We start from the raw sequence: 24,086 nt of genomic DNA, 5'->3' as shown, positions 1-24,086 counted from the left end.
GCCAAACCAGTCTTGCACATTACCTTAGTGATATGTAGAATTATCCCCGTCTCTGAGGAGCCTGTGAAATACTCCATTAGGCATCTCGTTCCTCATTATGTGCATATCTGCAGATCCATCATCGATCATATATGATCCCTTTTGGTTAGTGGTATTTGTATAGCTTTGTTCTATAATTAGTGATGTTTAATATGCAACTCTGAGGAATGAAGTGAACGGCACATAGAACTCCACCTTACATTTGTTGTTTAATTGGATCTTATTAACCCCTCCATGGCTCAGTCATTTAGCTTGTGCAGTGCCGTTTGCCTTGGGCAAACTCTGAATACGTTATATTAGTATACAAATGTCATTGAAATGTTCTTGCAAGGTTTTTAACGTGGTGTTAATAAGTAGACATTTTGCTCCAGGAGTCAAATAAAAGAGGAGAGACAATTAGATGATTTCATTAGTCTAATAACTGAATTGCTACCCCCATTCCATTAATTTCTTCCTCATCTGTTAAGCTATGCTCAGAATACAAACATACAGTATGTATATACCTTGTGAGTGTATTCTTTTTGAGGAAAACATGCATTGCACACACATCTGCAATGACCCCTATTGACTTCTGGAAAAAGAGGTCTATATTTAAATAGAACTATGCTAGCAGTCATTTTCCTTTAACATGAAATAAAGTATGCCACTGTACCTGGTGATGCATGAAACTGTCCTGGCGGACAAATTGCTCCTCAATAATTTTAAGGCCCCATGCACACTAGATGAAAATCAACATCCTCTTGACTTCCAAACCCTTTCAATCTCCACTTACTGTTGTTGATAAATTGATCACTTTTGCTGATACTAACTTTAATGTTTTTTTTTTTTATTTTAGTGGTTAAATATATTACCTTTTTCTTTTTTTTTTTTTCTTCTCCTTTTTCACAGGCCTGAGCAAATCAGACTGGCAGAAATTGAAGAGCAAGCAAGATCTTCTAAGAAAGGAATTTGGAGTGAGGGGACTGGCTCACATACAATCAGAGACATGAAATACATAATCGAGAACACTAGGCATTTTGTGGACTCCTCACATCAAAAACCTGTGAACGGTAATTACAACGTTGTGTACACCCACACTTTTACAATGACTAAACGAACATTTGTTTCTTCAATAAAATGGGAAGTGTCCATTGTAAAGTCTGTATTAGTTTGTCTGTATTAGTTTGCATGCATTGGAATGGTGTAAACCTGAGTTCTACACATGTAATCCCAGAAATCTCTGGAAGGATTTATCAGTATTTGGCAAGCTCTGTGAAGCACTGCGTAATCTGTGTTCACTATATAAATAAAGGAATTATTATTATTTTATAAGTGCATCGGAGGCCTTAATAGTATTCATAATGTACTGCTACTACAGTAGTAAAGCAGTAAGCAGCTCCTTGTGATAAAACCGACACAGCAGTGTTACACTGCTTGCGTTATCGGAAACCTCCGATAACGCTAACAAACACTTCCACGCTGTAAACTAGAAACGTATTAATGAGTGGTGGGTTTTGGGACTGTGACAGCCGCATGACGCGTGGAAGTCACCCAGGCCTCTGGTGTAGGAGGGGCGATCTAGGGAAGAGGCAGCTCCCCTTTTGAGAGCGTTTTGCTTCAGGGTGCGAATTTGTGTGGGATACTGAGGCACCTGGGAATCTACATTTTCTGTTGTGCATCCAAATGCTATGTGACTCTTAGAAAAAGGTTCAGAGTCTGTGGCTATTTCTCAAACTATTTTGTCCTTCATGCAAGGCATTGGCATTCACTGTACACATGCTTTTTTGCCCAACATAAATACTAGTGATAACTTTGTCAATTACAGTTACTTAAGTAAAAAGCTGCCCAAAATTATTAAATGGTTCCGCATATAATATATTGACTCTTGTTTTGCAGCTATTATTGAGCATGTTCGGGATGGAAGTGTTGTAAGGGCCCTTCTTCTTCCTGATTACTACATAGTGACTGTCATGTTGTCTGGAATTAAGGTAGGATGCACTTTAATCTTTCAAGCAAGTTGTCGTAATGGTTTAAGTTGTTTCACGTTTTTCTCATTTTATAGTTTGTTACTATCCACAAACCTCACCTCATCAATGTATGTTGCATCAATGTCTCCTGTTATTTTAACTCTCTTAAGCCTTACAGTATATGAAAGTGCTTAGAAAAATGTGTTTAACAACCTGCTACTATTGCCCATTTTTTCACTACAGCATGTAATAGATGGCGGTCTTATTTGCTATTTACACAGGATGATTTAGTAAAGAGTTGAAATTTTATGTAGTTAGCAAGTATGATAGACTAATACGCAATATCTTTAGGCAATCTTGAGTCTGGGGAAGGGCATTCCAGGGAATTGGAATTAAGGTAGAAATGTATCTACCTTCACTGGCAAATCAAAGCGCACAGGTTGGGTGATCGACACAAGGGAGATGGGGAGTTACAGCATTATGTGTATAGGAAAAGGGGTTTGGAGACTCCAGCGAAGATACAAAAATATGATTATAGAAAAGTATCAAGGAACACTTAAAAACTAACTTTTAATCACACGATTAAAAAGCCTTGTGCACAGGGCTTTTTAATCGTGTGATTAAAAGTTGGTTTTTAAATGTTCCTTGATACTTTTCTATAATCATATTTTTGTATCTTCGGTGGAGTCTCCGAACCCTTTTTCCTGTACAAGTTTTTTCAGAGCGGCCTGACTTTCACACTCCGTGCGATGGATCTATATAGGCATTTGCGAGTTTGGTGAGCTGAAAAACTTCTTTTTTTTTTCTTTTTGTTTAGGTGCAGCATTATGCAGAGCTTTGTGGATGAGGGTTATTATTTGAAATTGTATTTGGAAGGAGATGGGCAAACAGTGCAATGACTGGCACAAACTGGAGGCATCTTTGTAGTGTTTGGTCTGAAAGACAAACCTGGCTGCTCCATTTAGAATAGATTGGAGAGGAGATGGTTTAGTGAGTGGAAGACAGATTAGTAGGGAGTTACAGTAGTCTAGTTGAGAGTAACAGTGCAACGATTTAACATTTTACAGGTGTCAACTGTAAGAAATGGGCTGGTTCTAGAAATGATGATGAGATGCATGAGGATTTAATATACAGTGCAAAGGAAAGATCAGAGTCCAGCACAACCCCAAGACAGTGGTCCTGCTGCCTCTGTGTTATCCTAATCCCACAGACCAAGATTAGAGGTCATGTTGGGCTAGTAGATGGTGGAAAGACAAGAAATTCAGTCTTCGAAAGATTACGTTTCAAGAACAGAGAGGACATGATGTTAGAGATGGCAGAGAGACAATCACTACTGTTCTGAATTAAGGCAGGGGTGATGTTACCTACAGAAGTATATAGCTGGGTGTCATAAACATGGAGATGATACAGGAAACCTAATCTGCTGATGGTTTGTCCGATGGGGGCAGTATAGAGGGAAAGGAGAAAAGGACCTTGGACTGCATCCTGAGCAACCACGATAGTGAGAGGATGATGAGAGAACAGAGATCCAGAAAAGGAGAACCTGAAAGTGTGGTCAAAGAGACGGAAAGAAAACCAAGAGAATGCCAATGCTGACGAGAAATCCAGAAAAATGGGGAGAAATTGGTCGCCTTTGTATTTGTTGGTGAAGAGATCATTGGAGACTTTAGAAAGTCTAGTTTCAGTGGAGTGCATAGTACAAAAACCAGGTTGTAGGGGAGGGAGTTGGCTGAGAGCGAGTTGGGGAAAGATTAGGGAATGACACCAGAAGAGAGGGAGAAGTTGAAAATTACGAGAAGTGACTGCTGAGGAGAGAGACTGTATGAGATGTGAAGGGATGGGGGTCACTAATGCAGGTAGTGGGGCAAGCAGAAAGGAGCCTGGACACTTCCTTTGTGCTTATCCTTTGAGACGGTCACAAACAGGGTAAAGATTAGGAGGGAAGGGGATTAGTGGAGTGAGTGGATTGAGAAATTATTTAATGGCAAACACAATTACTTTTATCTTTAAAATAGGTGGCCAGACCTTCAACCCCAAGGCCTGTGTTAGGGTCTGAAACTGGAAAGGAAGAATTGGTAAAATTGGATTTTAAAGAAAGTCGGGAGAAAACAAAGACAAGGATGTTTCCCTCATTTTGAGTGGGAGATTTCAAAAGTTGTGAAAGACTTACAGAAGTAGTGATGATAGCTGAGAGGCAGGAGGAGATAAAGGGGTGTTAATAGGTATGTTAAAGTCTCCCTTGAGGATGCTTGTAATTTCACAGGATAGAAAGGGAGGGAGCCAAGATGTGGAGTGGTAGGATGAGCCATGAGGATGGTATACCACAGCCATACAAAGAGAAAATGGATGGAAAAGTCTAACGGTGTGGACCTCAAAAGATGGGAAAGTAAGAGCGGGTACATTAGGAATGACCTGGGAAGTGCAATGTGGAGAGAGTAGTATGCCTATTTTTAACTCTTACATTTCGGGGAGGAAAGTCTAAATGATTTCACTTTGTTTCATAGTGCCCAACATTCAAGAGAAATGAGGAAGGCAAAGAAGTTCCGGAACCCTTTGCTGCTGAAGCAAAGTTTTTTACAGAGTCTCGTCTGCTGCAGAGAGATGTGCAAATAATTCTAGAGAGCAGTCACAACCAGAATATACTTGGCACCATTCTGCACCCTGTAAGTATATGTGTTTTGCGTGGGGTTTTTTGTTTGTTTGTTTTTTTTTCCACTAACTAAATCATACTGATATATTTTTAGTTTTGTATTTATTTCTAATTGCTCTATAAAAAACCTTTTCTTATTTGCAGAATGGAAACATTACAGAGTTGCTTCTGAAAGAGGGCTTTGCTCGTTGCGTAGATTGGTCTATCGCTGTGTACACTCAGGGGTCTGAGAAGCTCCGAGCAGCAGAGCGGTAAGGCTGTTGTGGATGATCATTCTGTGTCTTTTCTACAGGTTTTTTTTTTTTTCCCTTAACGAACTGAATATTTTCATACATGGTACAAATTCTGTCGAGAGACAGAACATTTACTGGATCTCCATTCATAAAATTCTGTGAATGTTACAATCTTCAGCATTTATAAATGAAATCTACAAATTTGTATATGAAGTGCTGAGACCATCTGTACTGGGCATGTGGTAGAGAGGACCGCCACCCCTGCCTTTTTGCTATTGTGTGATGCCACATATGTCACTGGATACGTATGGCTGGCAAATGCAAATGTGCCCTTAGAGTCAATATGAGTCTCCTGCAGAAAGACTATATCCGCTTTATGTAGTTTAAGTTCCTGAAGTAGTAGTCTTCGCTTTGCAGGAGAGTTCTGCCCCTTAGCAGGGTTAAGTGAGAACTTTTTGTGTTTTCATTTTTCACTCCCGACCTTCAAAAATCTAACTTTTTTATTTTTCCCTGTACAGAGCTGTGTTATGGCTTATTTTCTGCATAACAAATTACACTTCAAAATGGTTGTATTTAATATTCCATGATGTGTACTTAGAAGCGGGGAAAAAAATTCCAAATGCAGTGAAATTGGTTAAATAAACCACACAAAATATGCACATATTCTTGTGGGCTTGGATTTGACGTATTTCACTGTGCGCACATGTCTACTTTATTCTTTGGGTCGGTATGATTACGGGGATAACAAATTTATATAGGTTTTATAATGTTTTCATACATTTAAAAAAATTAAAACCTCCTATACAACATTTTTTGGGGGATTTTGCCATCTTCTGGCGCGAATAACTTTTTTATGCTTTGGTGTACAGAGCTTTGGGAGGTGTTGTTTTTTGCAGATTTTGATGATGCTTACAATGTTATCATTTTTAGGACTGTACGACCTTTTGATCACTTTTTTATAGAATTTTTTATTTTTTGTTAAAATGGCATAGTGCCATTTTCAACTTTGGGCGTGATTTTCCGTTACAGAGTTAAACGCAGTGAAAAACTGTTATTGTATTTTTATAGATCTGGCATTTCCGAACGTGTCGATACCTAATGTGTTTTAGTGTATATTTATATCATTTCTAGGGAAAGGGGGCGATTTGAGTTTTTTAATGGCTTTATTATAAATTTTTTTTTTTTCCCTATTTTTCAGTCTCCATAGGGTACTTTAACCCTAAGTTGTCTGTACGATCCTATCATATACTGCCATACTATCAGAATGCATATAAACGGCACCAATACATGGCTTCAGTATTCCTCAAATAGAACAGAATGTCCACTAGAAAAATCTGCAAAATATACTACTGCTAATAGAAAAGAACTTGAGGCAGGCCCCTTAAGGCCTTCTCCTTTCCTTCTTCTGGACTGTGTCCCAGACTGGCGGTAGCATAGGAGGCGGATACTTGATTTCCCAGTCACATATATCTGCTATTGGGATGTCCAAGGTGTTGTAGAAGGGTTCCAGATCATAGTAGGATTGCAGGGTGGCCGATCTTCCTTCTTTAGTTGCTGTAAGAGCGAACAGGAATCCCCATTTGTACAGAATGCCATTTTGCCTCAGGTTATCCAGTAGGGGGTGGGGGGGGGGTGCACGTAAATTTCTCCTTTTTCTGTAAGGTTATCCAGGAAAGATCTTGGAACAACTGGACCTTTGCTCCTCTAAATCCCACATCTCGGTGTTTTCTAGCTGCAAACATCCGCTCCTTAAGCTCAAAGTCCTGTAAACAACATATTATATCTCTGGGGTTAGCGGTTGATGATTTTGGCCAGAGTGTCCTATGAGCTCTTTCTAATTTGATATGTACAAAGTCATCTTCCAAAAATGCTGAAAAGAGACGTCAGGGTAGCTTTCACATCTTCTTTTACATTTGCTTCCGGTACTCCACGCACTCTATTATTCAGTCTACCCTGATTATCTAGATCCTCCAGGTGTCTAGTCATGTCCCTTAAAACGTCAGTGTGAGAGGCTGCCGTCATCTGGACTTGTGTCATGGTGCGTCTATTGTCATCGGTTGTTTCTAAAACTTCTATACGATCCGTCATATTCTGTAGGTCTTGCCGCATTTCAGCGATCTTAGATTCAAAGGCATCTTTTACCTCAGTAAGGAGCATTTTAAAGTCTTCTTTAGTAGGAACATTCCTAAAGAGGGAGTCTTTACGTCTGATCCTGCGTGTGATTCGGGGGACGAGGCCCATACTGGGGAAGGTTCTTGATATCTAGTAAAGGATGGTGTGGCCCTTAAAGGGAACCTGTCACCAGGAGACCCATTTTTAGCACTCCCCCAGTCCCCACAGAGCATAGTACATACACTGCCAAAGTGTTTTTGTATAAAAAAAAATAGGTTTTACAGAAAAAAAGATGTGTTATATTGTACCTTTCATTAGCATCTGCTGTGTGACTAGGCAGTTGCCAATTGGGAGGGGCTGGAAAGGAGCAGCTCCCCCCACCCTTGGGAAACATGTGACCTTTTCAAATATATGAATGCAGGGGGTGTCGCTAAGCCAAGTGATGGGTGTTTTCATATATTTGAAAGGTCACATGGAGAAGCAGAATCCCAAGGGTGGGGGTGGGGGGGGAACTGCTCCTTTCCAGCTCCTCCCAAAAGGCAACTGCCTAGTCACACAGCAGATGCTAATGAAAGGTACAATATAACATATCATTTTTTTTTTTTTTTTTTTGTGTGTGGGGTCAGGGCTGCTGAATATCTATAGTGATTAGGGTCAGCGATTAGGGCTAGTGATTAGATATTCAGCAGCCCTATAGTGGTTAGGGCTAGTGATTAGGGCTGCTGAATATCTATAGTGATTAGGGCTGCTGAATATCTATAGTGATTAGGGCTGCTGAATATCTATAGTGATTAGGGCTGCTGAATATCTATAGTGATTAGGGCTGCTGAATATCCATAGTGATTAGGGCTAGTGATTAGGGCTGCTGAATATCCATAGTGATTAGGGCTGCTGAATATCTATAGTGATTAGGGTCAGCGATTAGGGCTAGTGATTAGATATTCAGCAGCCCTATAGTGGTTAGGGCTAGTGATTAGGGCTGCTGAATATCTATAGTGATTAGGGCTGCTGAATATCTATAGTGATTAGGGCTGCTGAATATCTATAGTGATTAGGGCTGCTGAATATCCATAGTGATTAGGGCTAGTGATTAGGGCTGCTGAATATCCATAGTGATTAGGGCTGCTGAATATCTATAGTGATTAGGGTCAGCGATTAGGGCTAGTGATTAGATATTCAGCAGCCCTATAGTGGTTAGGGCTAGTGATTAGGGCTGCTGAATATCTATAGTGATTAGGGCTGCTGAATATCTATAGTGATTAGGGCTGCTGAATATCTATAGTGATTAGGGCTGCTGAATATCCATAGTGATTAGGGCTAGTGATTAGGGCTGCTGAATATCCATAGTGATTAGGGCTAGTGATTAGGGCTGCTGAATATCCATAGTGATTAGGGCTGCTGAATATCTATAGTGATTAGGGTCAGCGATTAGGGCTAGTGATTAGATATTCAGCAGCCCTATAGTGGTTAGGGCTAGTGATTAGGGCTGCTGAATATCTATAGTGATTAGGGCTGCTGAATATCTATAGTGATTAGGGCTGCTGAATATCTATAGTGATTAGGGCTGCTGAATATCCATAGTGATTAGGGCTAGTGATTAGGGCTGCTGAATATCCATAGTGATTAGGGCTGCTGAATATCTATAGTGATTAGGGCTAGTGATTAGGGCTGCTGAATATCTATAGTGATTAGGGTCAGCGATTAGGGCTAGTGATTAGGGCTGCTGAATATCTATAGTGATTAGGGCTAGTGATTAGGGCTGCTGACTATCTATAGTGATTAGGGCTAGTGATTAGGGCTGCTGACTATCTATAGTGATTAGGGCTAGTGATTAGGGCTGCTGACTATCTATAGTGATTAGGGCTAGTGATTAGGGCTGCTGAATATCTATAGTGATTAGGGCTAGTGATTAGGGCTGCTGAATATCTATAGTGATTAGGGCTAGTGATTAGGGCTGCTGAATATCTATAGTGATTAGGGCCAGTGATTAGGGCTGCTGAATATCTATAGTGATTAGGGCCAGTGATTAGGGCCAGTGATTAGGGCTGCTGAATATCTATAGTGATTAGGGTCAGTGATTAGGGCTGCTGAATATCTATAGTGATTAGGGCTAGTGATTAGGGCTGCTGAATATCTATAGTGATTAGGGCTGCTGAATATCTATAGTGATTAGGGTCAGCGATTAGGGCTGCTGAATATCTATAGTGATTAGGGTCAGCGATTAGGGCTAGTGATTAGGGCTGCTGAATATCTATAGTGATTAGGGCTGCTGAATATCTATAGTGATTAGGGCTAGTGATTAGGGCTGCTGAATATCTATAGTGATTAGGGCTGCTGAATATCTATAGTGATTAGGGCTAGTGATTAGGGCTGCTGAATATCTATAGTGATTAGGGCTAGTGATTAGGGCTGCTGAATATCTATAGTGATTAGGGCTAGTGATTAGGGCTGCTGAATATCTATAGTGATTAGGGCTGCTGAATATCTATAGTGATTAGGGCTAGTGATTAGGGCTGCTGAATATCTATAGTGATTAGGGCTAGTGATTAGGGCTGCTGAATATCTATAGTGATTAGGGCTAGTGATTAGGGCTGCTGAATATCTATAGTGATTAGGGCTAGTGATTAGGGCTGCTGAATATCTATAGTGATTAGGGTCAGCGATTAGGGCTAGTGATTAGGGCTGCTGAATATCTATAGTGATTAGGGCTAGTGATTAGGGCTGCTGACTATCTATAGTGATTAGGGCTAGTGATTAGGGCTGCTGAATATCTATAGTGATTAGGGCCAGTGATTAGGGCTGCTGAATATCTATAGTGATTAGGGCCAGTGATTAGGGCTGCTGAATATCTATAGTGATTAGGGCTAGTGATTAGGGCTGCTGAATATCTATAGTGATTAGGGCTGCTGAATATCTATAGTGATTAGGGCTAGTGATTAGGGCTGCTGAATATCTATAGTGATTAGGGCTAGTGATTAGGGCTGCTGAATATCTATAGTGATTAGGGCCAGTGATTAGGGCTGCTGAATATCTATAGTGATTAGGGCCAGTGATTAGGGCTGCTGAATATCTATAGTGATTAGGGCTAGTGATTAGGGCTGCTGAATATCTATAGTGATTAGGGCTGCTGAATATCTATAGTGATTAGGGCTAGTGATTAGGGCTGCTGAATATCTATAGTGATTAGGGCCAGTGATTAGGGCTGCTGAATATCTATAGTGATTAGGGCTAGTGATTAGGGCTGCTGAATATCTATAGTGATTAGGGCTGCTGAATATCTATAGTGATTAGGGCTAGTGATTAGGGCTGCTGAATATCTATAGTGATTAGGGCTAGTGATTAGGGCTGCTGAATATCTATAGTGATTAGGGCCAGTGATTAGGGCTGCTGAATATCTATAGTGATTAGGGCCAGTGATTAGGGCTGCTGAATATCTATAGTGATTAGGGCCAGTGATTAGGGCTGCTGAATATCTATAGTGATTAGGGCTAGTGATTAGGGCTGCTGAATATCTATAGTGATTAGGGCTGCTGAATATCTATAGTGATTAGGGCTAGTGATTAGGGCTGCTGAATATCTATAGTGATTAGGGCTAGTGATTAGGGCTGCTGAATATCTATAGTGATTAGGGCTAGTGATTAGGGCTGCTGAATATCTATAGTGATTAGGGTCAGCGATTAGGGCTAGTGATTAGGGCTGCTGAATATCTATAGTGATTAGGGCTAGTGATTAGGGCTGCTGACTATCTATAGTGATTAGGGCTAGTGATTAGGGCTGCTGAATATCTATAGTGATTAGGGCTAGTGATTAGGGCTGCTGAATATCTATAGTGATTAGGGCCAGTGATTAGGGCTGCTGAATATCTATAGTGATTAGGGCCAGTGATTAGGGCTGCTGAATATCTATAGTGATTAGGGCTAGTGATTAGGGCTGCTGAATATCTATAGTGATTAGGGCTGCTGAATATCTATAGTGATTAGGGCTAGTGATTAGGGCTGCTGAATATCTATAGTGATTAGGGCTAGTGATTAGGGCTGCTGAATATCTATAGTGATTAGGGCTAGTGATTAGGGCTGCTGAATATCTATAGTGATTAGGGCTAGTGATTAGGGCTGCTGAATATCTATAGTGATTAGGGTCAGCGATTAGGGCTAGTGATTAGGGCTGCTGAATATCTATAGTGATTAGGGCTAGTGATTAGGGCTGCTGACTATCTATAGTGATTAGGGCTAGTGATTAGGGCTGCTGAATATCTATAGTGATTAGGGCTAGTGATTAGGGCTGCTGAATATCTATAGTGATTAGGGCCAGTGATTAGGGCTGCTGAATATCTATAGTGATTAGGGCCAGTGATTAGGGCTGCTGAATATCTATAGTGATTAAGGCTAGTGATTAGGGCTGCTGAATATCTATAGTGATTAGGGCTGCTGAATATCTATAGTGATTAGGGCCAGTGATTAGGGCTGCTGAATATCTATAGTGATTAGGGCCAGTGATTAGGGCTGCTGAATATCTATAGTGATTAGGGCTAGTGATTAGGGCTGCTGAATATCTATAGTGATTAGGGTCAGCGATTAGGGCTAGTGATTAGGGCTGCTGAATATCTATAGTGATTAGGGTCAGCGATTAGGGCTGCTGAATATCTATAGTGATTAGGGTCAGCGAGTAGGGCTGCTGAATATCTATAGTGATTAGGGCCAGTGATTAGGGCTGCTGAATATCTATAGTGATTAGGGCCAGTGATTAGGGCTGCTGAATATCTATAGTGATTAGGGTCAGTGATTAGGGCTGCTGAATATCTATAGTGATTAGGGCTAGTGATTAGGGCTGCTGAATATCTATAGTGATTAGGGCTGCTGAATATCTATAGTGATTAGGGCTGCTGAATATCTATAGTGATTAGGGCCAGTGATTAGGGCTGCTGAATATCTATAGTGATTAGGGTCAGCGATTTAGGGCTGCTGAATATCTATAGTGATTAGGGCTGCTGAATATCTATAGTGATTAGGGCTGCTGAATATCTATAGTGATTAGGGCTAGTGATTAGGGCTGCTGAATATCTATAGTGATTAGGGCTAGTGATTAGGGCTGCTGAATATCTATAGTGATTAGGGCTGCTGAATATCTATAGTGATTAGGGTCAGCGATTAGGGCTGCTGAATATCTATAGTGATTAGGGTCAGCGATTAGGGCTGCTGAATATCTATAGTGATTAGGGCCAGTGATTAGGGCTGCTGAATATCTATAGTGATTAGGGTCAGCGATTTAGGGCTGCTGAATATCTATAGTGATTAGGGCCAGCAAGTAGGGCTGCTGAATATCTATAGTGATTAGGGCCAGCAAGTAGGGCTGCTGAATATCTATAGTGATTAGGGCCAGCAAGTAGGGCTGCTGAATATCTATAGTGATTAGGGCCAGTGATTAGGGCTGCTGAATATCTATAGTGATTAGGGCCAGTGATTAGGGCTGCTGAATATCTATAGTGATTAGGGTCAGTGATTAGGGCTGCTGAATATCTATAGTGATTAGGGCTAGTGATTAGGGCTGCTGAATATCTATAGTGATTAGGGCTGCTGAATATCTATAGTGATTAGGGCTGCTGAATATCTATAGTGATTAGGGTCAGCGATTAGGGCTGCTGAATATCTATAGTGATTAGGGTCAGCGATTAGGGCTGCTGAATATCTATAGTGATTAGGGTCAGCGATTAGGGCTGCTGAATATCTATAGTGATTAGGGTCAGCGATTAGGGCTGCTGAATATCTATAGTGATTAGGGTCAGCGATTAGGGCTGCTGAATATCTATAGTGATTAGGGTCAGCGATTAGGGCTGCTGAATATCTATAGTGATTAGGGTCAGCGATTAGGGCTAGCGGTTAGGGATATATAATGTATACACAAAAGCAGTATATAAAATCGTACGTTATTACATATTCTTACACCTACACAGACCTTCAACGTTTATATCCTTTCCTGCGCTGACATTTCAGTTACGGTTTCTTGTTTTATCATAAAATTTAAAAAAATATAAAAAAAAATACTAAACTAGAAAAAATACAAAATATAGTTTCTAGTTTTATAGATATAGTATCAGTTTAGTACTGTAGGGGTACATTATTACATATACTTACACCTACACAGATGTTCAGCTTTTGTATCCCTTCCTGCGCTGATGTATTCTGCGGATGTAAACGGGTGTATTCTGCGGATGAGGCCTATGCCTTCATGTGTTCAGATACAGACACTGCAAGTGATGAAGAACACTTTCTAATGTCCTCCTCTAGTGACAGTGATGAACCCTCACAAAGGCGCAGTAGGCAGAGTGAAGAGCAGTCAAGTGACCCAGGTTGGGAGCCCCAAAAAAAAAATGTTTTCTCCCCTAATTCCAGCATTCAGTTCCAACCCAGGAATAAATATTAATACAGATGGGTACGGGGAACTTGATTTTTTTTTACAGAGGAATTTGTAGACCTAATGGTTACACAGACAAATCTGTCTGCAGAACAGTTTCTGGCCGGTCACCCCACATCTTATTATGCTAGAACCCAGAGTTGGCACCCTACTAATGCCACACAATTAAAAAAAATTCTGGGGGCTCTTTCTTAATATGGGACTTGTTAAAAAGCCTAGCATCCGGTCATATTGGTCCAGTGACGTTTTATACCACACACCAATGTACAGGGCTGTAATGACAAGACCACGTTTTGAGGCGCTGTTAAAATTTCGCCATTACAGTGATAATAGTCAGTGTCCTGCTGCTGGTGACCATGCCTAAGACCGATTGTACAAAATTAGGCCAGTAGTGACTCATTTTAATGAGAAATTTATGGAGGTTTACACCCCACAAAAAAATTTAGCCATCGACTAGTCACTTGTACTTTTTAGAGGTAGGCTTAAGGGGGTTATACCACAAACAATTGACTGCAAAAAGCTGTCAAAGAGGTTAAAATATTTCAAAAATCTATTTGTAATGGTTACCTGGAAGTAAAAATACCTTTCTATTTGTTATTATGATCCTTGTTCAGCCTCTGCTTCTGTGTGGAGCAGAATAGATGTGGGAGGGGCCTAGCCAGGCACATGCACAGCACTGACAGCAGCAGTTATTGCACAACTCGGTGCTACAGAGCGCTCAGCCTTCAGAGTCTCCCTCCACCTGCTGTGCTCAAATAGCATTTACTGATCCAATAGAAGTCCAATTGAAATGTGTCATACGCCCCATGTTAAAAGTGCACCAAAAAAAAGTTGGTGCATCTTTCTGTGTATTTTGTAAGGAATTGCAACTAAATCACTAGATAGATATTTGAGACAGATAGATATGAGATGGATAGAAAGATAACAGGTGATAGATAATAGGACTTAGATAATAGGATAGATAAATAGGTGACAGCTTCTCACATGTTGCTGATCTTCAGCTACTTCCCTGCTAGTCAGGGACAGGGGCCCCTTTGCAGGACTGCAGGGTAACATGGAGGGACAGTGAATGGTGGAGAGTACAGGTGGAGGACTGCATCAGGAGAGTACAGAGCTCAGCCTGTTACTTGTGTTATCTCTGCAGCCTCCTGTGTGACCTGACTAATGGTGGAGGGAGGAAAGGGCTGCTACATTGCTATGATCCATGTTAGGGGAGGACTCCTCTGTGCAGCAGATAGTCATGTCTGGCTGCAGTTACCTTGTATCTGCTTCTGTAGGCTCCTGTGACGCTGGTAAGCAGTGGACATCACAGCACAATCTCTGCCCCTCCTCTCTCTCACCTCCTATTGGCTGCAGTGTCAGGTGATCTCTCAGTGAGGAGAGGAGCTGTGTGGAGTGATCTGTAGTGCAGAGCAGCTGGGGAAATCCCTGTGCGCAGACTCGGCCAGATCAGCTGTAGCTCAGGACGGGAGACAGCTACCACTAAAGGGCGCCAGCTACCAGAACAAAAGGAGTCATCTCAGTAAGGCTGCAGATTTTGTAATAAGTGTAAATGGTGAAACTACTTGTCACAATGCATTGGACCCAATTACAGCCATTTGCTATGGTGACACAACCCCTTTAAATTTCGGCAATATCTGCCAAGCAATAGAGCTCGATACGGATCAAAGTTTACAAGCTCTGTGAAAGCGGATACACCTACAAATTCTGTATCTGAGGGAAAGGACTCCCAGATCTGTCCACCTGAGTGCCCCCCTATCCTAACCACAAGCGGTAAAATTGTGTGTGATCTTTTATTACCCCTGATGGGTTAAGGCTATCAACTTTACATAGATAATTTCTATACAAGTATCCCTCTGTTCCTTTTTCAAGGAGGCACTGAAAGAGTGACCTGCGGAACAATAAGGAGGAATCAAAGAGTCCTCCCAAAAAATCTGGTGGACCTTAAATTGAGACGGGGTGAAAGCAAGTCCTTGTGTCAGAGTAACATCATGCTGACAAAATATAAGGACAAGAGAGATGTTTGTCCTCACATCTATCCATGCAGATTACAGCACCCCTGTCTCTGTTAGAGGAGCCAATGCCACAGTCCTTAAGCCAGTCTGCATACAGGAGTACAGCCAACACATGGGAGGGGTTGATCTAGCCGATCAAATGCTACAGCCATATAATGCGATTCGCAAGTCCCGCACTTGGTACAAAAAGGTTACAGTGCATTTAGTGCAAACTGCATTGTATAATTCCTTTACCATTTACCGCAAAACCTGCCAACAAGTAACATACTTGGCATACCAAGAACAAGTAATAAAGCAATTACTGATCCCAGAAGGTGAATAGAGTGCGAGCACATCCCATACTAGTCACGCCAGCAGAATTGTGCCACGACAACATTTCCCATCTGAGATCACCCCCTCCCCCCCCCCCCCCCCGAAAAGAAAAGACATTCAAAAAAATGCCGTGTGTGTGTTACAAGAAGGGAACACGCAAAGATACCGGTTATCAATGCGACACTTGCCCAGATAAGCCAGGGTTGTGCATCAAAGACTGTTTCCGCGCTTACCATACTTCCCTGGAATATTTAATTTGATTGTTATTTTGTCATTTTTGTTATTTTTAAATGATCCTGAACAAACATGCCCAAAATTTCATTGCAATGTTGGCCATTTACAAAGTGATATTACCCCTAGATGAATACAGAAGGAGCAAGTGTTCTTCACAACATGTGCAAATATATTTTGCCTGGATTGAATTTTACTAGCACCAAAAACTTTCATTATACACCTAGATGAATAATTTCTGGGTGTCGTTTTCAATAAGGTTCACTTATTGGTGTTACATTATTCTGTTAGCTCAAATCTACTATAAATGTGTGGAATGGGGCCTATAAGTCACTATTGCTTTATCCTGGAAACATTTTAAGAGTTTCATTTCCAAAATGGGGTCACTTGTTGGGGTTTTTAACTGTTTCCATCCCCCAGAGTCTTTGTAAATGAAAGGTTGTGGCATAAAACTTTCAGGAATATTTACCCACTCATAGCTAAATGGTGCTCACTGGCGCTCTGTTCTGTCCTGCTATATGCCCTAAAAGCAGTTTACACCCACATGTGGGGTATTTCCGTGCTCAGGAGGAATTGTGCAATAAAATGGGTTGTGTGTTTTTTGTTTTTTTTTTTTTCTCCAACAACCCATTGTAAATTTGTACATTTTAGGCCTAAATTAATATATTAGTGAAAAAAATTTATTTTAAAAAATTTGACTTCCATATTATTTTAATTTTTGTGAAACACAGAGGGTGTAGAAAAGGCCATTGTACCCCTTAATAAATTCCTTCATGGGTGTAGTTTCCAAAATGGGGTCACTTGTTGGGGTTTTTAAATGTTCCCATTTGTAAATGAATGATGGTGGCCTAAAACAGTTTCAGGAAAATCTACCCACTCATAACAAAATGGTGCTCGCTCTGTTCTGTGCCCTGCTATATGCCCTAAAAGTTTACACCCACATGTGGGGTATTTCCGTGCTCAGGAGGAATTGTGCAATAAAATGGGGTGTGTGCTTTTTCCTAAATTTGTACATTTTAGGCCTAAAATAATATGAAAAAAAATATTTTTCAAAATTTTACTTCTATTTCTCTTCATGTGAAAAAAAACTTTCTAAAAGTGGTTTTGAAAAGCAGGATGCGGGCATTTCTGAAAATGAAGTCATTTGTGATGGTTTTTTATTGCAAAGTCTTTTAAAAAGCACTTTCTTAATTACAATAGTCCATAAACACTGTTTCCAAATTTTCCTATACATAGCTGTTACTATTGTAAGTCTGCTAACATCCTAGAAAAATTTAAGAATGTTTACAAAGTTATTACAATATACTGTATACTGCTGGGTGCCGCTATTGTTCTCTCCCGGACGGCGTCTAGTATAACGTGCCGCTGCTGACGTCATACTAGGTGCCGCCTAGAAGAAAAACATGGAAGCGCCTGGCACAAAGTTAGAGAAGCAAGAAGACGGGAGCCGAAGCCAGAAGAGGACCCGCGCGGACAGCGGGGGAGCAGCGCTGTGCATCGGGGCCACCGGAGGGTGAGTATATAAGTTTATTTATTTTTATTTTTTTTTATATTTTTTATGACTTTTGACTTATGTATGACTCGTGTATAAGCAGAGGGGACGTTTTTCAGCAAAAAAATGTGCTGAAAAACTCTGCTTATATACTTATAATGCAGAGCTATGGTAAATGCTATTAAGTAATTTGGATGGTAAGATTGTCTGTCTGAAAAAAAAAAACATGTTAAATTAGAAAAATTGCAGATTTTTTTGCTACATTTCCACTTTTTTAATAAAAAACATGAATCATATCAACTAACATTTACCACTGACATAAAGCACAGTGTGTCAAGAAAAAACGATCTCAAAATAACACAGATAAGTTAATGTGTTCTGAAGTTATTATCAAACAAAATGATACATGTCAGGTCTGAAAAATAGGCTTGTGTCCTGAAGGTGTTAATTTAACATTGATTTATATGTTAGTTTTACTGATGGTATATCAGTATTTTTTTTTTTTTTTACCTAACTGGATGTTGGTAATCTACTGTATTTTAGCCCTAGGGCACAATGATCAGCTGTATCAGTTATCAAAGATGTGTGAAATTATTATTTCTTTCTTATGACAACTGCCACTGATGGTAGTTAACACATTGTGATGTGTATGCTTGGTCTTTCAAAAAAATTGGACCTTTGAAGTGGAAAAATCTTATAACTTAACCCTCATACCAAAGAAAGTTGTGCCCCAAACTGGAATGATTATGTTGTTTGCCAACAGTGTATAATCTATATGAAATTGTGTTTGAAATTATAAGACTTGCTATTACATCCTTAAGGAAAATGTGCCTTGTGAGATCTAACGTTCTTTTCCTATATTTTTTTTTTTTTTCTTTTAGTTTTGCTAAAGAACGTAAAGTAAGGATTTGGAGAGACTATGTGGCCCCTACTGCCAATTTGGATCAGAAGGATAAACAATTTGTGGCAAAGGTAACATAACCTATGTTATTAAAAAACGTTTGCTCCATTTATTCTTTTATGGCACTACCTGTGCCTTGTACTTGGGACTTTCCAGGAAGCAGTGCCATAGATCAGGAATTGTGAAGTGGGTCATGCTTGACCTTTAACTCCATTCATTTTGGGTACACATCGGTCTATCAGATGCATGGAGTCTGCCATTTCATATGATCCTTTTAGAGGTATTTTCATAGATGCATTACAGAATTTCTGCTATTGAAATGTTTATTTTTATGTACCAATGAAACAACCAAATGCTAAACCAGAAAAAAGGCTAGATAATCAGGTGAAAAGAGCTCCAACCAGTACACTTGGGAAAAGGTAAAATTGTTTTCGCTCCATTGATCATATAATTATAACAATCTTAAAAATACATTATACAATGAGGAAGTTGGAATTGATCCCCACGTCAGCACTACGGATAGTGTTCCATAAAGTCTAAATTATTAAAGTGCAGATAAGGGAACCAGCCTATTCCAGATGTTTATATGCAGGCCAAACGAGAGGCACAATATATCCTAGCCTACCTTATAACAAAATGCTCATACAGTCTGTGGTGCTACCAATGTCTCTTATCAGTGGATATTGCCCGATGCTCTGACACATGTTTCAGCCCTTCAAGCCACCTGGAAGAATGCTTGCTTGAATTTTACATATGCAGTACACAGTAAGTGCACTGCTCGAATAAATGTAATGTAAATTGTTACTAAATGTAGCAAGAAATGTCAAACCTACAGGACGTGCCAGTAGATGGCACTGTCCACCTGCTCTTCTCAATTTTCAGCTTGTACTGCACCATAAAGGTTCATGTTCATTTCTAATAAAGGTAAATTTTCAATTGAAATTCAAAGGAAGTGTCTATCTAGCTTTCTTGGAAAGTAAAAAAAAAAAGTGGGGTGGTAAATGGAGGTTGGGGATTACTTAAAAATGCTTACTGTACACTGTGGGTTGAACATTAGTCATCTCCGATATTGCTAAAGGCAGTTTTTGCTTCACCTTGCAGCAATGTGGTTAAAGTAATTGGCTGCTAACACAGGGTTTAGCAAAAGTCCCAATAGGACTCTTTCTGTGGAGCAAGCATGAACAATCTGCACATAGTAGCTTATTTTTGGTAAGCTTACTCAATGCTGTTAGTGCTTAGTAAAGTACGTTATTTGCATGACCTGAAAAGGGGCATATACCATTTCTTGTTCACATAGTTTTTTTTGAACCTTGTGTTAAGGGGTTTTGTTTAGGTCTGTGGTTTTTAAACTCCATATAGGAACACTGCAGGAGGAATAGACACATTTATACTACTAAAGGAATTGCTTGTGCATGGCTTTACATGTGAACCTCTCCTGTGCAAGGCACTCGGCTTCATTGTGGTCTCATGTAGTGGGAAGTTTAAAAAAAATTTTCCCCAACCCTTAGATCTTTTTTTCCATACAATGTTCCAGGTCTGGTCAATCCTGATCCAGTTACTTGGATGGAATTGTATTTGGCCTTTCGTGTTGTATATTTTCTGCAGCTAACCCACAATGCCTGCACATCTGATATGCACTGATAAAATCCAAAGGCACCATGAAACTGCTCAAGGCTGGTTGCTAAGAGAAAGTTGAGTGAGGCATAATTCTCCTGTTTGATACGCTCAAGGCTTGTACTATACAGAAACATTCCCTTCACATCAGTTTTTCTATAATTTCATTTGTACTTTTTGTTTATTGGGAACCTGTCTCCTCCTGGGTCAAAATCTACAAAGTCATCCATGTTTTATATTAAGTGTCTTGTATCATAAACCTGACTGCAACAAAATCTATATTTGAATGCAGAGAATATTTCTTTAATTTATACATTTGGTATATCAAGGATGTGGCTGTGAGCTCCAATGTTTTTGTCCATTTGCACAGTTAGAGCCCTCAGTAATAGCATCTTCTGAATCCATCAGACTGGGCACCTCATGGTGCACTAGACCTTGCAGTCATCTCCATGGTTGCATACAAATAGATTTTGTTCACTTCTAGTAATATATTTTCTCAAAGGTATGCTTATGATAAAGGACACTTGACCTAAAAGGCTGTTTGTAGTGTTAACATGGGAAAACAGGAGGCAGTGGAGCACCTTTTGATGTCTATAGGCATAGACAGAGAATGGAGGCCTCTAAAGCGGTTCTTGGCTCCTGTTTTCCTAAATTCTAAACATTATGGTATAGCTCATCAAAGCTAGAAGTCTTTGGAGCAGGGCTGTCAACTGTTTTGAACTGGCTTATAGAGCCCCCAATAAGGTACAACCCCTGAAAGAGAACCTGTTGCCAGTGCCCCTTCCCTGAGCCACACACAGTGCCTTTTAAATGTCTTTAAACATGTTCCACTGACTTAGGATTTGAGCCACCATTCTTCTAGAATTCGTCTAGAAACACCTTTTAATTGATCTTCCCGTCATGGAATACAGCTAGCCCACATCCTTACTAACACTTTCTGGTGCAGGGGTGATAAGGAAGTTTGATTTAACATCCCATAGCCAGCGTTACGCTTACCCCCCACCTTCCTGAGAGAGTGGTTAGTGATTTAGCAGAGACCAGCCACACAAAGCTACGGTCTCTATCACTTCCTCCTCACCCCACCCCCAGGAATTCTCTTCAGCCAGGTGAGCAGGGGAAGGAGGGTAGCTCTACTGTTCCAGAAATGGAAGTGGGAGCTGCAGTATACAGAGGACATCAATAAAAGTAGTTTTATTTAAAATATAATTTTTAATTTTCCAAATTTTAAGGGAAAACCTATTATAAAACATTAAACACCTAATGATATGATGCATAAAGTGTAGTACATATAATACATGCTGCAAAACTGTACAGAGGTGCCAGTTTATAGTGTTTGCTAGACTTCAGCATATCTAAAGCTCCCCACACCCAATATACTTGGGGTTCCTTTTTCACATTTGCCTGATCCTGGCCAGTCTACTGTAAAGTAATAGAGGTCATATAAGACCACGCTAAATATGGGTACACACAGGGGAAGGGAAGGAAGAGGGAAAAGGAGTCACCATCCTTCATGTGAGGCCCCTAGGCCCCTGATTTCCAACTCCTCAAGTGTAACTCAACTGTACGTGTCAAGGTAAATGTGTCCAGTGTACCCCTGTCAGACACCTTGTCACTCCCTGAGATGACTGGAGCAGCCATTTGCGTGTGATTGGACTGCCTATTCATCTCTATGGAAATGACAGAGATTGGGCCAAACTTGTTTTGTAGGAAAACCCCTTTAAAAACTGAATTCCCAATTTACATATTTATTCATCATGGCTTTCACATTCCCCAAAGCAGCCATACAATTGAAAAAGGCAGAAAACCTGCTCATCACTGGAGCCTTCTGTGTAAAGCACTAAAGGATGTCTATTCATTGCAGCATTGCCTCTCTGAATCCAGAAGTCTGCAAATAAGTGTTCATTGCAGCATACACCACCTTAGTTGTACTTTAATCCTGCTTCCATACAGCATTTCTTGTACATGTTTGATGTGCTCTAACACTGTTAAACTGCTATCCTTGCATTACTTAAAAGTCTGGGTGTTATACAGTCTCTTAAATGCCTCTGTATGACTTGCTCTAACACTTCTATGATCATTTACTCCTCGACAGTCATTAATTTCTATTACTTGTGTGAAACCTGAGTCACATTCTGAGTCGATGTTCTTGCCTCTCAGTTTATTCAAGCCTAAAAATAAGGGTTTGTTAAATCACTTGTTAAAAAGACTTTTTAAAGGTTTTTATTTTCCTCCCCAACGTTACTGTGTTGCTTTTACATGGGACTTGTGTGTTTTATGGTCCTCTGTTCTTTTATAAGAGTAATTCTTTGTTACTGTGTTATCTGATTTTCAGTAATGATCCTGCTTATATCATCACTCCCATTACCAAGCCCATTATAAGGCAGGTAATGTTGTGTGCAGTCTATTTTGCAGGTTTGTCTATTAACTCCCTCTTAATATAATCTTCATTTAACTAGCATCTCCAATACCAAACACAATTCCTTTTTGTTACTAGAGGTCAGTCATTTTGGTGAGGTTTTTATGGACCAAACAAACATCAGCCTGACAGATTTACTGTAACTTGTGAGGGAAACCGGTTATGGAAATCTGTGCAGGTCCGGCCGGTACTCTAAGGAAGGAATGCCCCCTTCTTTTTCCTCCTTGTGAAGCAGCACATCGGCATCAACCAACCTCTAGTGATCTACCCCATGTCTCGTAAGACAAATCTAGGAATTTCTGGTCTTTGTCAATAGAAAGGAAAAAATCAGCATTACTTTAAAACTATTATTTAATGATTTTTTTTTTTTTTTTGTGGTGAAGCACACAGAACCTGTTCAAATGTTTTAATTTTACCTGATCTCTGTGAAGCCTTCACAGCTGTTTTTGGCTCACGATAAGTCTAGAAGAAAACGCGACCATGGTCTGTTAGGCTTGAAGCACATGATCGTGGTCGGACAGAATTATTATAAAACGATATCCGATGGAAAGAGTCCCCCGCCCACTAAAATTTTGATTAGTGTCAGTGGTGTGAAATTTATTCAAACAATTTCTTGTGTTAATAAGCAACCACTTGCTGGAAAGGTAACAGTTAAAGCTTTAGTTTTGTATTCCTGCAAAACTGTTTTCTTAATTTGTAGGTTTCCAGGCCTTGTAGCTGTGGTCACGTACTGTCTGGGTCTACTTGTCCTGTCAAAACTGATGAATTCCTAGTATGCTCTAAACCAGTGGGGAGGTATATAATTGGCCTACATGTTACTAAATCTTTCTGCTTCCAAATGAAGATAAACTGCAGCATTGCATGTTTGTTTTATAAGACTGTGCTCTGTGTTTCATTCATAGTAAATCTGCTCATTTGAATCTAATGTAAAAAGGTGTGTGTGTGTGTCTGCTAAAGGCATCTGCACCGTTGTGTTTACATCAACAAATTTTGCACAACCGCTCTCTCTGACTCGTGGAATGTCAGACTCTGTTTTGAGCCAAAATTTTCACCCTGTGCTTTCCAAAATACACTTCTTGACCACCATATACAGGAGCCATTGTCTGCTGCCTTGTGGCAGAGGTCATTAATATAAGCTCTGAGCTTTGATTTGTTACTATAGGCAATGAGTATAAAACCGCTTATGTGTAAGCCAATATAGATAAAAAGACGGGGACAGTCGAAGACAGCTTTATATGCGTATATTTTGCCCTCTTGCCCCTCCCCTGTTTGTATGGGTTGGGGGGGAATTTACTCCCACAAAGCGGCGCCAGTGACTGACATCTTGCTTCAATGCTCCCTGCAGCGGCTCTGAAGCCTGCAAACATGATGTGATGACATAATCACTTGTGCCAGCTTCTGAGCCGGTATGTATAGTGAGCAGTGCTGCTTAGTGGGAGCGAGGACAGGTGAAAATTGAATAGGATTGCACACTGTATTTGTATAAACCTAGAACCATTCGGAGTATCAATACCTGGGGCATTTGTCCTACTGGTAAGAAAATGCACAACAGAATGTGATATGTGTTTTCTCATTTTATCCTGCATGAACGTGTCAATTTTAGAACAGAAAATACATGGAGGTTATATTTGGGATTTTTAAATTTTGACAAAATGAATAAATTCTTGTGAGATACTTTAAAAAATGCTGATTTGAATAGATTGAGAGGCACAGT

At 40.2% G+C, this 24,086-nt stretch overlaps 1 protein-coding gene across 2 annotated transcripts in view; it reads left to right on the top strand.

The window, feature by feature from the left end:
- The window catches only part of SND1 (staphylococcal nuclease and tudor domain containing 1), a 402,857-nt gene that overhangs the window by 26,022 nt on the left and 352,749 nt on the right, over positions 1-24,086 (top strand). For both annotated transcript variants that reach the window (XM_072147568.1, XM_072147569.1), the window contains exons 5-9: positions 928-1,088; positions 1,915-2,006; positions 4,490-4,648; positions 4,780-4,886; positions 18,323-18,413. In XM_072147568.1, coding sequence (XP_072003669.1) covers positions 928-1,088; positions 1,915-2,006; positions 4,490-4,648; positions 4,780-4,886; positions 18,323-18,413 — 610 coding nt within the window. The remainder of the gene's footprint in view (positions 1-927; positions 1,089-1,914; positions 2,007-4,489; positions 4,649-4,779; positions 4,887-18,322; positions 18,414-24,086) is intronic.

Source organism: Engystomops pustulosus, chromosome 4 (assembly GCF_040894005.1).
Source record: "Engystomops pustulosus chromosome 4, aEngPut4.maternal, whole genome shotgun sequence".
Classification (NCBI taxonomy): domain Eukaryota; kingdom Metazoa; phylum Chordata; class Amphibia; order Anura; family Leptodactylidae; genus Engystomops; species Engystomops pustulosus.
Note: the sequence above shows the minus strand (reverse complement) of the source record. Positions and strands in the feature narration are given on the sequence as shown.